At 42.6% G+C, this 16,090-nt stretch overlaps 1 protein-coding gene across 2 annotated transcripts in view; it reads left to right on the top strand.

Moving 5' to 3' along the window:
* The first annotated feature begins 5,029 nt into the window (after window positions 1-5,029).
* VAT1L (vesicle amine transport 1 like) overlaps window positions 5,030-16,090 on the top strand; it is a 123,290-nt gene continuing 112,229 nt past the window's right edge. For both annotated transcript variants that reach the window (XM_072635873.1, XM_072635874.1), the window contains exon 1: window positions 5,030-5,388. In XM_072635873.1, coding sequence (XP_072491974.1) covers window positions 5,159-5,388 — 230 coding nt within the window. In that variant the 5' untranslated portion in view covers window positions 5,030-5,158. The remainder of the gene's footprint in view (window positions 5,389-16,090) is intronic.

Genomic DNA, 16,090 nt, shown 5'->3' with positions numbered 1-16,090 from the left:
TGGCACCCACAAGCAGAACTAGGACCAATGGAGGGGAGGGGGGCAGTGTACCTGCCAAAAGCAGGTTTAGGCTTAATAGAGCTTTCTGAAGGTGAAATAGATAATCTCAGAAGCTTGTAGACTCCCCTATCACTAAAGGTCTTTGAGTAGTGGCTGGATGAGAATTTGGCAGGGATGCTATAGAGAAGATGCTGATTATGGGAAGGGTCATTTGGATTAAATGACCTTGGTGGTCTCTTCCGTAGGTTCAGGGAATCATAGCTTTGGAGCAGGAAGGGACCCAGAAGTCATTTAGTCCAACCTCCTTGTTTTATAGAGCAGGAGGTTGGACAAATGACCTCTGAAGTCCCTTCCTGCTCTGCAGCTACTAGAGAGGGAAAGTAATTTGCCTAAGGTCATACAGCTTACTAGCTAAAAAGATAGCAGGGTACAATGGATAGAACCCTAGGCTACAGTAAAGAGGGATAGGGACCATAGGAATTCCTAATGAGGAAACTGCCTTTACCAATGCTGGTGACCTCCTTCTCTGCAGCATATAGTCTCAGAGAGCTGCCTGGGGAACCAAGAGGTAAGTGACTTATCCAGGATCTCATAGCCAGTAGTATGTGTCAGAGGTAGTTTCTCTAGAAGGTCTAGTATGTTCCAATAGATTTCAGAGATTTGAACCCAGGTCTTCCTGACTCTAAGGCCATATGCCTCTCCCACTGCTTAACTGAACCAGTCAGGAAAATTTTAATTCAAATCTCACCTCAGATACTTACTAATGGTGTAACACTTAAGTCCCCTGAGCCTCTCTTTATCTGAAAAATGGAAATAATACTTGTATTATCTACTTCACAGAGTTTCTGTGAGGCTCAAATGAGATGATGTATGTAAAGCGCTTTGTAAACTTTAAAGTGCTACATAAATACTATCATTATGGTTATGATTAACTTAAACCCAGGTGCCCTGTCCATAGGTTCAGGACTCTTTCTGCCTACACACAACACCAGACATAGAAAGGCACTTAGGAGCCATTTTGGTCTAGTCCCCTTGATTCAAAAAAGGGAAAACTGGGGCTTAGAAAGGAAAAGTGATTTCCTTAGTTGTAATACAAGCAAATGGCAGAGTCCATGACTCAAAGCCCTGCTCTCCTGACCCAGTTCTCACTCACTAAATGTCTTTTTGGCTCTCTTTAGGATAACCTCTCTAGAAAACACGATGTAGTTGTCAGAGTCCAATATTCCCTTCTCTCCCCATCTATTGCATCCCATTCTCCTCAGCCCCCATCCCACCCCAATATAGAAGTGAAAAAGACCAAGCCTCTTTAGTTGTATGGCCTTATTCCCAGACCACCTACCATCCCTCCCCATCTCTGTGCTCCAAGTCTTTCTCAGCTCTGTGCCGTATATAATCAAGTAGAGGACCCTGAGAAGGAGGGACAGGGAAAGAGAGCACTTGAATGAATTAAAAAGCATTTATTTAGATTTATTAAGCATTTATTATATGCCACACATTGTGCAGAGCACTAGGATTCAGAATGCAAAAACAAATACAACTCTTTCCCTCAAGGAATTTGATATTCCAATAGGGAATACTACATATTTCAGGAAATGATAGCCAGAGATAGGTATTTCTGTCAAGAAAGGCTGGGGATGGTGAGTGGAGCTTTTAGGAGCAGATTGGCACACCCTTTCCAGTGGGAAGAGCAGGTTTAATTTGATTATGATTACAGAACTGGCAAAGTGGTGGGGGAGGAAGGATAAGAACAGCATGTCAGTTGGTGCAGAGAAACCCAGGGGAATGAAGAAAAGGTTGGCTGGAGCCCAGGCCTAGGTATAGTGAAGCAACCCCAACCCAAAGATTGAGGCCTTAGGGTGGAAGTTCTGGTCTTGAAAGGGTTAAGTCCTCCAATGACAAGAATTGCTGGACTGACAATGGAAATGAAAAGGACTCCACAAAACCATAAAATGAGAATAGACCCAAAAAGAAGTATGAAAAGACACCTCCCCATCCCACCCCTGACTCCTTGTCAAGATATGGAATGTTGTGTATATTTTCAGATTCTTTTATGTATTGATGGGCTTTGAAGATTGTTTTCTTTCTTCTTTTTCTTTGAAAAATACTGTTATATGGGATTGTTCTGTAGTTGGGGGAAAGAATACAACAGTAAATTTAGTCAACGCAAAACAAGCAACATCAATTAAAAATTATTTTTAAAGAATTACTGAAAGACCTGAGTCCCCAGGTTAGACTCATCTCTTCTAATCCCATCCCCTGTTGCTAACTCAGACTTGCATACCACCTCCCTCAACCTTGTCCCCTCTGATTGGAGGGCTGTGGGGTGGGGTGCCAGACTCTTTCCAATGCCTTCCTTTATGGAGAGCAGACTTGTTGCTCACTCCACTTTGCATCTGCTGCTCTGCCTGATTTCAGTTTCTTGGAACAAGAGGATTCTCCCCAACCCCTCCTACAGCCTCTTTTTGGTGTTGTCTTCCATTTGATTGTAAACTCCTTGAGGGCAGGAAACATCTTTCTTTTTCTTATTGGTATTCCCAGCACTTAGCACAGTGCCTGGCACATAGTAGGTGGTAATAAACGTTTGTTCAATTCATTATGTTAGACTCTTGTTTTGACTATTACAATTGCCTCCTAATTGATTTCTTTGTTTCCAAGATTCTCCAGTCATTCTCCAATATTCTCCAGTCTGATACTTGTGGGCCTTACATAGGATCATAAATTTGAACATCATCTAGTAAGCCCTTTCAATTTACAGATGAGGAAACTGAGGCCAGGAAAAGTTAAAATGACTTGTCTGAGGTTACTCAAGCATTAAATGACAGAGGCAGGATTTGAACTCAGTTCCTATGACTCTAGAATCAGTACTCTTTCTACTGTATTATGCTACCTCCCATACTGCGAAAGCTCAGGTTTGATATACTCCCCTACTCAAAAATTTTTAATGGCTCTTTATCGACTCTAGAATAAATTATAATATACGCATCCTGCCATTCAGTGCTCTCCAGGAGCTCCCCAGGTTCTCCCTCCCTTTCTAGCATTATTTCACATTACTACTTTTCAGAAATTCTCTCTTTCCGTCAAACTGGCCTGCTGGCTCTTCCCGATCTCCTGTTTCTGTGCTTTTGAATGTGTGATCCTTCACATCTTTCTCACCTTCTCACCTATGTAAAATGTCTAGCTTCCTTCAAACCACCAGTCAGGCCCTACCTTTTACAGAATCCCCTCCAATCTGTCTCTCTTGAAATTCCTTTGTATATAATTTGTAATTGATTGAGGTGTTATTAATAGAGGGTTGGGCTTGGAATCAGAAAGACCTGAATGGTTAGTCCAGGCTCACCCACAGCTGTGTGACTAACCTCTCCATGCCCCCAGCAACTCTCAAAGACTTAAGAAAAAAGTTACTAAAGGAAATTTCTAAACTGAGATTTCCTACATCAGTGAAAATGTTAAAATATTAAAGGAAGAAATATATTAGGGATAAAAATTCAGAATGAGAGCTAGTTTGAGTTTACTCTACCCATAACATTTCACCATAGTCCATATGAAAAAAGTCATTAAATCACATTAGCATGTCTTTTCTCTTTACATGCTTTTTGCACTGTTGCTTTCCATTGATAATTGGCTTTCACCTTGCCATTTCTATCAGAATTCTGAAGTGTATACAGTTTCTACATAGTCCAATATTGATTGAACTTGAATCCAGCCAGTCAAATCTGGAGAGGATTTTGAGCCTCTCTACTCACAATTAGTATAAATCACAGACTGCAAACTCCCTAGGGCAGGGATCATGTTTTGTCTAAACTTTGTGTCTTCCCCAGAATAAGTGTCTGCTCAGGGGTCTGCATGCTGTAGGCACTGAATAAACTTGAATGGAACTGAATTGTAATGACTTGAATTTGAATAGGTTGCCTGTCTAACTGAAATGGGGAGTCATCCCTCTGCACTATCAAGGGAACTTTCCAATTTCAGGGAGAAAGAGGAAGGTTCACTCCAACACAGGTAAAATGAAGGAGTTGAACATGAACTTGGCTTTTAAATATACAGATAGATAATGGATAAGGGTGGTTTAACATCACTGGTTTCCTTTGTAATTCTATATATTTTATGTTATGCTTTTAAAAACTTTTGAGAAAGGGTACATAGACTTCATCAGGACCACTAAAGGGGTCCATGAAACACAAAAACAAGGTAAGGTCTTTCTCTAGTTTTGCTTCTAAGGTCTCTTCTAGTTCAGTTCAGTGTAAAAAAATTACGTGTCTATAATGTACAAAGAGCAAAGGGAATGGTCCCATATGTTTTCTAGATGGTGCAGTAGATAGAATGCTTGACCTTGAGTCAGAACAGATCTGAGTTTTATTTTATTTTATTGTTTTCTTTTGCTATTTTGGAGGCAACCAGAGGTAAGTGACTTGCTCAGGGTCACTTGGCCACTAAATGTCCGAGGGCGCATTTGCTCTCAGGTCCTCCTGACTCTAGGGCCAGTGCTCTGTCCACTGAACTACCTACCTGCCCCCACCTCTGAGTTTTCAATCAGCCTCAGACGTTTTGCCCTGTGACTCTGGCGGACTCTGCCTGCCTCTGTTTCCCCATCTGTAAAATGGGAATAGTAACCGCACCTAAATCCCAAGGATGCTGAAGTGATATTTGTAAAGTGCTCCGCAGACCTTACAAAGTTACACAGATGGTACATTTACTGTTGTAACAAAGTTACACAAACGGTACTTTTACCGTTCTAACTAGGTTCTTAGGGCAAGCATGCAAAAAACGGAAGAGGCTGGGTGTGATGAATCCAAGGGAGAGAAGCAGGTCGATGCCACCCCCTTCCTTCTCTGCCCTGCGCTCTAAGTTCTTCACCGCTCGGACAGATCCGCCAGCACCGAGCCAGGTGACTGCGAAGACACGGCCCGTGCTCGTTTTCTCCGCGCGTGGGAGGTGGCGGCGGGGCGGGGCTGGGCCGGACCGCGCGAGGTCCCTCCCCGCTGTGACGCTCTGAGTGGGAGTGGGATCCGGCTCCGGACGCTGCTACTCTGAGGATTACGGCAGCGGGGCCGGGAGCGGGGAGCCTCACTGAAGCAGCCGCTGTTCTCGGCAGCGGAGCATCCTCAGCTCTGCGCCCGAAGCCGAGCATTCCCGCAGCGCCCCGGCACCGGCCCGCGCCATGGCCAAAGAAGGCGCGGAGAGAGCGGAGGAGACGGAGCAGATGATCGCCAAGGAGGGCGGGCCCGAGGCGGCCCAGGGCGGCGGCGGAGGCAGCCCGCGGGCCGCGGACGCCAAAGAGATGCGCGCGGTGCTGCTGGCCAGCTTCGGCGGGCTCAGCAAGCTGAGGGTCAGCCGCAGGCCCATGCCCGAGCCGCAGGAGGCCGAGCTCAAGATCCGCGTCAAAGCCTGGTCCAGTATCGCCTCTCTCCTCTCCTCCCCCGATGCCCCGGTCACCCCGATCCGCCTGTGGCTGTGTCTGTGGGGAAGGGGCGTGTGCGTGCGTGTGTCCGTGTGCTCTCCGTGTCGAGCGTGTGGGTGGGAGAGGGTGTGTGTGTGTGTGTGTGTGTGTGTGTGTGTGTGTGTGTGTGTGTGGGAGAGGGGTGTGTGTGTGTGTGTGTCTGTGTGTGTGTGTCTGTGTGTGTATGGGTGGGAGAGGTGTGTGTGTGTGTGTACGCGTGTGCGCTGGAAACAGGCAGAAACACCCACAGAGAGAAGAGGTGTGTGTGTGTGTGTGTGTGTGTCTGTGTGTCTGTGTGTCTGTGTGGGAGGGGTGCCTATAGAGAAGGAGCAGAGACCTTTGTTTTTACCCTGAAAACAAGTCCAGCTGCTCTTCATCTCCATCCACCTTCTCCAATTTTCCCCCCAACTCCACCTCCCCTCCCCCCACCCGCTGCCCAGGGCACAGGCAGACCCTTCCCATTCTGGGGCTAGAAAGTGTGTAAGAGAAGGTATTGGGAGGACTTGGTGACACCTCGGGGAGTGTTCGCCCAGAAGTCTTCTTGGCACCACAGCCTTCCAATAGCCTAGGGAAAGGAAGAGCCCTGGGTTGAGAATCAGAGGATCTTTTTTCAAATCCTGTTTTTCTCATTGGTCTTGTGAAAGTTCCTTTTTCTGAGTCTCAGTTTCCTCTGCTATAAAATGGGAATAATAAAATTCACCCGGGGCTGAATGGAGACCAAAGGAGATTAGGTTATGGGGTTGTGGATTTTTTTAAGTGCTAGATACTTGAGAGCTATTGTGATTCTGGGGAGAATATTTGGGAGGGGTCTGAAGGGATGCACTGAGATGAACTACTGCCAAGGTCTAGCCTGAACGAAGAGGAGCCTGGCTTGATTGTATGTGTGTGATGTGATGGTAGGGAAAGGGGAGAGAGAGAGTGGTACCAATTTGTTCTATCCCCATTTCTTTTCTAGAGTGACCATAGCTGCAGTGGACTTGGTGTTGTGTAGTAGATAGAGCAGTGAGGGTCTTGGAGTTACCAGACCAAGACTGAGCCCACAAATCTCCATGTGAACTTAAGCAATTCCTCTCTTTTCAACCTCAATTTCTTCCTCTGTAAAATGAAGCTAATTATCTGTCAACTACCCCCTGACAGTGGTTGTTTCCAATGCTATGTGTAAACTTTAAAGCACCTTAGAAATGGGCATTGCATTATTAGTTGTGTGAAAGCCTGCATCCTAACTACCCTTGGAGGCTTCAGCCTAGGAGCTTGCCTGCTGTCTTTCTCTTCCACCTCAGTCCTCTTCTGGCCACTCCCTAGAGCAGAAAATTGTGGTAGCCCATTTGACAAATGGATGAAATATTCTCTTCTTAGGGCTTAGACTTCATCTCGATATGTTGTAATTATACAAATGATTGATTTAATCCTTTTCTCCTGCTTTTATCTCTTCCAACCCAAATTCTGAACCTTAGTTTTTCAGGTTCAAAAAGTGCATTTTCAACAAATATGTATTAAGTATTTACTTTTTATTTGCTAAGGCTGTGTTTTCAAAATGAATGAATAAAACAGTTAACGTAGCCCTATTCAAATGAGAGCCCATGTTCTCCTGTATCAAGGAAAGAGAGCTTGGGACAGAAGAACAATTCAGACTGACCAGCCTCCTGAGAAACTTTGAATTAACCAAGTGTCCTCACATACATATTAAGCTTCCTTTAAGTATGCAGTGTAGTATGGAGGAGAGCATGTTGGTCTTGGCGTCCTGACTCAGACACTATCTTGCTGTGTCACCTTTGACAAGACATTTCACTTTTGTAAGCCTCAGTTTTCTCATCTCTAAAATGGTACAAATAATAATACATGCACTGGGAAGGAAGCATTAGATTTAAAGTTGGGAAGACATTGTTTAGTTATAATCCCGGCTCTGCCATTAACCCCTAAAGTGATCTTGGGGAATCACAAAACAGAGATACGGATGGGAATAGGAAGAAGGGAAGGGAGGAGCGTACGTGGGCCTCAGTTTCCCAATCATTAAAATGAGGCACCTGGAGACTATGATCTCTAAGGTCCCTTCCAACTCTAAAGCTACGATTTGTCTTGGTTGCTGGGGGTTGGGGGGAGGAAGGATCACCTTATAAGCCATTAGAGATATCAGCTATATTATTAGCTGCACAGGACCCTTGTGTGGTAGATAGTAAGCCTAGGGAGGTTGCTATGGCCCTTGGTCACACAGTATTAGGCAAAAAAGTGAGACTCAAACCAAATTTGGTGATCTCTCCCCAGAATCATGAATCTTCTTGAGGCAAAGATGTACTGGGCATCAGGTTTTCTAGAGTAAAGAATCATGTCTGTGGAGCTGAGCCCATAGGGGTGGGGTGGGAGAGGAGGGTGGCTTGTTTTCTAACTGCTTAAATGCTAAAGCCCTCTGCACTGGCAGGAAAAGAGATGTCAAGGCGAAGGACAAAAGATTGATTTTCAAAGCAGGATATGTGAGCCTATACTTAGACCATACTACACACGGAGAGAAATATGGGCCCCCGCTCTTCTTTCTTTTCTCCCTTCTCCCTTTCTCTCCTCCCTTCCCTCCTCTCTGCCTCCTTTCTTTCTCCTTCTCTCCCTCTCCCCCTTTCCCTCCTCCCTTTTCCCCTCCCTCCTCTTCTCTCTCACCCCATCTCCTCTGTTTCCCTCCTTCTCCCTCTTCCTTTCTCTTCCCTTCCTTCTTTCACCTTTCCTCTCTTTTCTCTCCCTCCCTCTTTCCTTCTCTCCCCTCCCCCCTCCTGTTCTCTCTCCCTCTCCCCCTTTCTTTCTTCCTCTCTTCCCCTGCCCCTCTCTCTCTGTCTTCTCTGTTCTCTTTTTTCTCTCTCTTCCTTTTTTCTCTTTCTCCCCCTCCCCTTTTCTCCCTCCCCCTCTCCCCTCTTTCCTCCTCCCTTTCCTTCTCCTCTCCTCTCCTTTTCTCTCCCTCTCCCACTCTCTCTTCCCCCCTCTCTTTCTCTGTCCTCCCACTCTCTCTCCATCCTTCCTCCCTCTCTGTCAAACACACACATGCACACACACACACACACACACACACACACACAGAGGCCACATTATTTACAGTTCTCACAAGAGATTATAAAACAGCTCAGGCCCCAGTGAAATTATTTGGGGAGCAAAATTAGTGATGGGGACTGATTTGGGGTTTCTTCTGATGGTACCAACCTAGCCTTGCCCAGTTTCTCCCTGTGCAGAAAGCTCTGTCCTCTGGGGTTAGGATGACTCAGGCTAGCTTTGGAGTCTTTTTTATTGTCCTCATCCCCTCCCAGCTTCCCTGGCTTGTTTCAAGTAGCAGCTAAAGTCTTTTCTACAAGAAACTCTGATGGGTCTTCCTTAATGCAGAGCCTTCCCTCTCCAATTATCTCAAATTATTCTGAATGTATCTTCTTTGTACATAGTTCTCTGTCTGCTGTCTCCTGCAGCAGATGGTGAGCTTCTTAAGGACAAGAGCCATTTCTGCCTTTCCTGGTATCCCCGACACTTAGGCAGGCACTCTTAATAAATATTTGTTGACTTGGCTTTAGTGTAAACCTTTTAACATCTGAATGTTCTTTCTTCTGACAGGGAATGAGCTGGATTCCATTATAAATGATCAGAGATTCAGAATAACTCACTCCCATTCCAGTAGGGCTTTACAACTCTTAGGTTCAATCCAGCAAGTGTTAAGCACCTCTTGGGAGTAGACCCTGTTCTAGATGCCAGGCATACTAAGACCAAAAAAAAGGGAAATAATCTCTATCATCAGGGAACTTTCTTTTGCTGGAAATGACAGGCACATAAATAAATCTATTATATACATGTACAAAGTATTGGGGGGAGGGTGGGAGGTTAGTACCAGTACAGAGGGGATCAAGAAGGGCCTCTTATTGGAAGTGGCACTTGAACAAAACCTTGAAGGAAGCTAATGATTCCATGAAGTTGGTGTAAGGAAGAAATAAACTCCAGGTAGAAGAATCAGTCTATACAAAACCACTGAGTATGGAGTAGAATGTTGTTTATGGGGAACAACTGGTAGCCCAGTGTGACTGGCACATAGAATTCATGAAGGGTTGTCAGGAAGCCTGGAAAGGTAAGTTGGAACCAAGGAGTTTGTATTTTATCCTTGTAAGCAAGAGAGTGGCACTGGAAGCTTCTTGAATGGGTATGTGACCTGCTCATTTCTGGGCTTTAGCAATATTAGTTTGGCCTCTGTGTGAAGGATGGATCAGAGAGGAGAGACTTAAGGCAGTAAGACATCAGAGGATACAGTTGTCATTGTCCAGGCAAAGGTGACCAAAGCCTTAACTAGGCTGTGAGTGGAAAGAAAGAGGCAGATGGGAGATAGGTTATAGAAGTGACAAGACTTGGCACAGAATGGGCAAGAGAGAGGAAAGAGGCAAGGATGATTCTGGGGTGATGAACCAGGAGGATGACTAGAAAAATGCTAGTGCCTGCTGCTGCAGAAATAGGTGGAAAGAAGAACTAATACAATTCCCATTTTGTAGATGAAATCACTGAGGTTCCACTTTATTGACTTGTTCAGGGTCACTCAGCTAATAGGTTAGAATTAGAGCTCTAATCCAGATCTCTTAACTTCAGGTGCAGTGCTCTTTATAGCAAATCAAACTGCCTGTGTCACTTACTCCACAGTATTTGGCAGAGGATAAAGTGGCAGAACAGCTTTTATTTCCTACTCTATTATCCCCTTTTATCAGGGAACAAAATAAATAACTCATTTCCATTGGGCTTGTAGCTTTCCTCTTATTGGCCTTTGGAGAAAGAGAAGGCAAGTATTCTCCTTTTACAAAGAAGGAAACTGAGGTTCAGACACAATTTTCTGACATTCACATTCAGGTGTTCTGGCTCTTAAGTTTTTCATTCTTCCAATATGTCACTTTGTCTCTAAATGGAGTCCCACTCTCAGCCATTATATCATGATCATCTTTAGTCATGAAACTATATACCAAGAAGGCCTTGCATAGCTATAGTCATTTTCTGCTTGTTATGACTTTTCAGTCTAGATTTGAAATGACTTTGTATAAAAAGTATGGAAAGTGATCATTTCTTTGCCAAGAGGGATTAGAAAATAGGAAAGGCAACATAGATGGAGGACTGATCTTGGAGACAAGATGATCAGGTTCATGTTCTGCTTCTGACACTTACTAACTGTGGGAGCATGACAGGTGATATAACCTCCCAATAATATGGTAACTCTTAAAGGCCCAATTATGGTCAGCTTGCTAATTGACATCATTGATGGACGGGACTGCACAGTGGGAATTCCCCACTAAATCTCAGATTTGAACTCACAATTGTTTTTTTTTTATCAGAAAAGGATATTTCAGGTTTATAAAAAGCACTCCTCCCAGCTGTCCCGTGAGGCAGGTAGTGCTAATGTTACCCACATTTTCCAGGGGAACAAACATTTTCAGAGATGGAAATGACGTCACCAACCAGTTAGTGATACAGCCAGTTAGAATAAGAACTTGAATGCAGAACTCTCACCACCAAGTCCAGCAACCTTTTACAAATACCTGACAAATAAATTACTTTGCTTAGGATTTTGTCTATCTTGCATCAAGGTTCTATTACTATGGCATGAAGAGTAGAATTAAATCCTAGCTATTGGTCCAGATGCAGAATCATATTTTAAAATGGGTTCTTTACCTGTTTTGTATTATGACCCTTTGGCAATCAGTCTGGGGAAGCCTCTAAATTCCTTCTCAGATTAAATATTTTAAATATGTAAAATAAAACAGAATTACAAAGGAAAACAATTATATTGAAATGCAATTATTGAAATTTTTAAAAAATTCACAGACCCAGGTATATAAGCCCTGTTTTAAATGTTTATTAATGAACATCATGTGACTAAAACTCATTCTTAGGGGCTCTGTTCTTATTTAGAAGTGGGGGGTTTGGTATTAAGTACAAACAATAAGAATCTCATGCTACAAGTAACATCAGTAGAGCATCAGTCCTGAGGGACTGGGTCATTTGCTTTTCTCCTTTTAGGTTGTTGCACACATTAATCTCTTGAAAATAAATCCAGGACTCCCTCTATCCCATATCTGTTCTGTGGGATCTGGCAATAGAATGATGTAAGACACTCTCTGAGATTAATATTAAGGCCATGCTAGAAGGAAAAAACCAGATTGCTGATGTCTTAGTTTTCCAGGATTCAGTGACTCTCCTAGAGGCTAAGGAAGTAAGGGTGAAAAGCTGATGAAGATGTTGTTTGGGGGTATTGGGTATTAGCGGACCTTGGATGCCAGGACGAGAAATTTGACATTTTTATCCTCAGTGGCAGGAAATCACTCTTTGAGAGAATCTGATTTTTTGAAATAATCTAAAATTATTGGGAACAAAATCTTGCAAAAGAAGTTAGGGATCAAGTTAGGACATCTCATTTTTCAGCCAAAGTGAGGGTCCCTGTGAAACAATGAGACTTTCTTACAAGCTCTCTGGGAACATGATTCCCAGGAAGGTTCCAGGTATGTTTTGAGCTTTGTAATAAATCTGCTTTGAAGGCAATAATTTTTATTTGGATATGTAAGTTTTGGTAGGACTCAAAACTAAGAGCAATTTGAGGAAAGTTCTAGAGTGAAGGTATCAAACACATAGCCCACAACACTCCCAAGTGCTGCCTAAACCAGATTAAAATGTAATTGAGAAATAGTTTCAAATAGATAAAATGCAATAGAACATAGATAATGTTAATGTGGTTTTATAAATTAATATATGATCTTCAGGGATCCTTATATATAAGGGTTTAGAAGACTCTGTTTCTACTTGAATTTGACACCATTATTGTAGAGAACTATAGGAAAAATGTCCTAGCAGGTAGAACTGTCCAAGAATGGAATGACTTTCCTTGTAAGGGAGTGATTTTACTGTCGCTATAGATTCCCACATAGAAGCTGAGTGAACCAATATTGGGGGAATAGTAGAGACAATTCTTGGGTTGAACAGGAAGGCCTCTGAAGTCCAGTGAACTCCTTTCACTTCTGTGATCCGGTGATTACAAGTGATTTGCTCAGGGTCATTCCCTAGACCTGAGACTGACTCTTCTCCTGACTCTCAGTAAAGTGTTGTGTTTTTTTCCCCAAAGTATATCAATTCCCACAATGAATTTGCCTTTTTAGGGGTCTTCCAGGCATCTCCAATTGGAGAATGTGTGGAAGTGAACTTTGTCCTGTAGGTCTTTAAGCAGACACTGGATGACCACTTGTTGGGGATATCATAGAGGCAATTTCTGCTCAGAAACACATTGCAATAGATGCCTCCTAAGGGCCCAGCTCTGAGATTTGGACAATTCTAAGTGAAAGAAGGATAGTGATTCAATTCAACTCAATTCACTAACATTTATTAAGCATCTAATGGGTAAAGTCCCAGGCTATAAAGACATAAATGAAGAAGTCTAAGCTCTCAAGAAGCTTACATTCTACCGGTGTAGCAACATGTACACAGATAAATGTATATAAAATAATAGAAGTCTTTTGCAGGAGAGGGCACTTAAGCTGAGCATTTATGGGAACTAAGGATTTCAAGAAGCAGAGGAAAGGAGGGAGTGTTGAGAAGTTGAGGATGAGTTTGAGATTATGAACTTGGATGATAGGGAGGATGGTGGTGCCCTTGAAATAGGGAAGTTAGGAGGAAGGATGGGTTTAGGGGAAAAAATAATGAGTTAGCCATGTTGCATTATCCTTCAAGCAGTTGGTAGTATGGGATCAGAGACATAGAGACAGATAAAGGATGAATATAGAGATTTGGGGGTGCTGTCAACAGGAACTGAGAAGGAGCTCAGAGAGAAAGGAGAATGCTATGTCTTAAAAATCCAGAAAAGAGGTTATCTCAAAAGTCAACAGTTTAAATCACTGCAGAAAAGTCAAGAAGGATGAGATCTGTGAAAAAGCCATTGGAGTTAGCAATTAAATCATCCAAACTTGTGGTGGAAGTATTCTTAGTCAGAACCTTGATTACAAAGGGCTAAAACTTGTGTGGATCCATTAAGGAGCAGAGGTAACCAATATGGATTTTTTTTTAGGAACTTGGTTATGAAATGGAGGAGAGATATAATTGTAGGAAATAGTTTATTCAATCTGGGTATGTTTAGAACAGTTGGGAAGGTGAAAGGGACATGTGTGTGTGAGAGACAGACAGACAGAGAGACAGACAGAGACAATGAACATGAGAACATGATCAAAGGACTAAAACCTGAGATGGGGTCGAGGGCAGGAATGGAAAGGTTAACCTTGCAAAAAGATCTCGGGTTTAAATGTAAATGCCTTTACTTGGGTTCAAAATATCAATGCCAGAAGTATGGAATGTATGGAAGCATGGCTAAATAATAATTCTTGTAAAAAAAGATCTGGGGCTTTTAGTGGACTATAAACTCTATACGTCTTCAGTGTAATTTGGAAATCAAAAAAACATCTGGTGGTATTTGGCTGCATTAACAGAAACAGTGTCCAAAACAAAGAATGTAATACTCCTATTGTCCTTCTGCCCTCTCTTCCAGATTTGTAGTATTATGTACTATTGTGGATCTCACCTTTTAGGAAAAACAACGACTAGCTGGGTCCACAGTGAGATCAAAATGAGGGAAAATAGGATAAAAAAAAATCAGTCAGCTGTTTTGAGTTCAGGCAACAGAAGCACAGAATAGCAAATTTGGAAGAGATCTCAAAGGGCATCTAGTATGACTCAGACCTGAACAAGAATTTTCTCCTCTACGCACCTGGCAGTTAATCATCTAGCCTTTGTTTGAAGAGCGTCTATGAGGGGGAGCTCACTTCCACCCTAGGTCGTCCATTGAAGTTTTGTACATCTCAAGTTATCGAGACATTTTTCCTTATTTGAAGCCTAAATGTGCTTCTTTGCAGCTTCTACCTATTGCATCTAGCTTTCCTTCTGGGACCAAGCAGAACTGCCTGTTTCCCCTTCTGTGTGACATCCTTTCAAAAACTTGAAAGCAGCCCTCGTGTTTATATCTATTCTCCATTCCTAAGTCTTTCAACAAAGGCTAATATATCATGATTTCAAGGTCCTTTGCTATTCAAGTTGCCCTCCTCTGGTCACTCTCCAGCTTAATAATGAGCTTCCCAAAATATTCCCAGAATTGAACACACTACTCCAGATGTGATCTCACTGGGGTAGACAATAGCAGGACCATCATCTTCCTAGTCTGAGATACCGTGACTCCCTGCCCTTGCAAGTTGAGATGATTCTGGAGGGATCATCATTTCCTAGGATTTTGAACTGAAAGAAACCTTAGCCATCATCCCATTCAACCCTTTTGTTTTACAGATGAGGAAAAGAGAGGAAGCGAATTTCCCAAGGTCACATATGCAATAAATAACTGAACTTAAAACCAAAGGCCTCTCACTTTAAATCTATTAACTGTTTTCAACGTACCACCTGAAGAAGCCCCTTGTTGTGCATTGTCTCATAGATGAGGTAGAGTCAGTATTTTAATGAACAAATAGTGTCTTTTCCATTTTTCACCTCCCTCCTTTCCCACCCCCTTCAACATACATAGATAAAGTCTGGTGCCTCAGGTGCATTCTTCAACCCCTGTAATGAAACACAAGAACAAATTCATATCTGAAGGCTCTGAAAACAAAACAGAACCAGAGCAGGGTTATTGTCAAGTTTTAGAGTGCTAAGTATTCATATGATGGATGGAAAGAAAATGATTACTAAGATAGAGGTGACTCACATTATAGTCTCATTTGGGAAGGAGGAGTAGGAAAAATTGATGTTCATATTGTCTTATTAATCACTTCTTTCTTGGTAGGAGCTCAGTAGTCCATGATTTACTCAAGCCATTGATGTCTGGTCCCTCTCAAGATTCTTAGGGAGAAGAAATCCCCAGTCAGAGTTAAACAGAAATAGAATTGGGAGGGAATGCAGAGAGGAAATGGGAAGCCTATGTATGGTTCATTAGAATTGGAGTTCTTAACATTTTATATGTCATGGGGCACTCTGGCAGGCTGGGGAAGCCCATGGACCCCTTCTCAGAATAATGTTTTTAAATTCTCATAATAAAATACATAGCATTACAAAAGAAACCAGTTATACTGAAATAATATCAAATACTATCAAAATGTTTTTTAAAATCAAGTTCACACAATCAGGTTAAGAACTCCCCAAATTAGGATGAGATAATGATCGATCAGCAAAGACATAGCCAAAAAATCTGGGTCCAGATCCCAGCTCTGATATTAAAAACTATGTGACCTTTGGCAAATCATATAATGTCTCTAGACCTCAGTTTCCTCAGCTGCAAATGGAAACAATACTTCACTAGCTATCTCATCGTTGTTCTGAGAAAAAGTATTACATAATGAGAAATATTACAATCATTAGTGAAAGAGTCTGTCCCACAGGCCATCAGTGTAATAGGCAGGTCCAGTGAGAGAATCACAGAGGAGCTTATGGGCCAGTGTGTGTGCCACCCTCCCATGAAGCCAGCCCAGCCCAGAGTGACTGGTTGATAGGAGTTATAAAACAAATATTTTCATGAAAGTTATTGAGATTCGTTTCCCTTATTCCTTATTTGAAAAGACGCTCTTATTCCTTAAGACTAATTCTAACAGCTCCCATTTCTGTAACATTTTACACTTTGCAAAATGTATTGCTCAAAACAACCCTATGAGA

The sequence above is a fragment of the Notamacropus eugenii genome, chromosome 1 (genome assembly GCF_028372415.1).
Source record: "Notamacropus eugenii isolate mMacEug1 chromosome 1, mMacEug1.pri_v2, whole genome shotgun sequence".
Classification (NCBI taxonomy): Eukaryota; Metazoa; Chordata; class Mammalia; order Diprotodontia; family Macropodidae; genus Notamacropus; species Notamacropus eugenii.
This window is presented reverse-complemented; position numbering and strand designations above follow the sequence as displayed.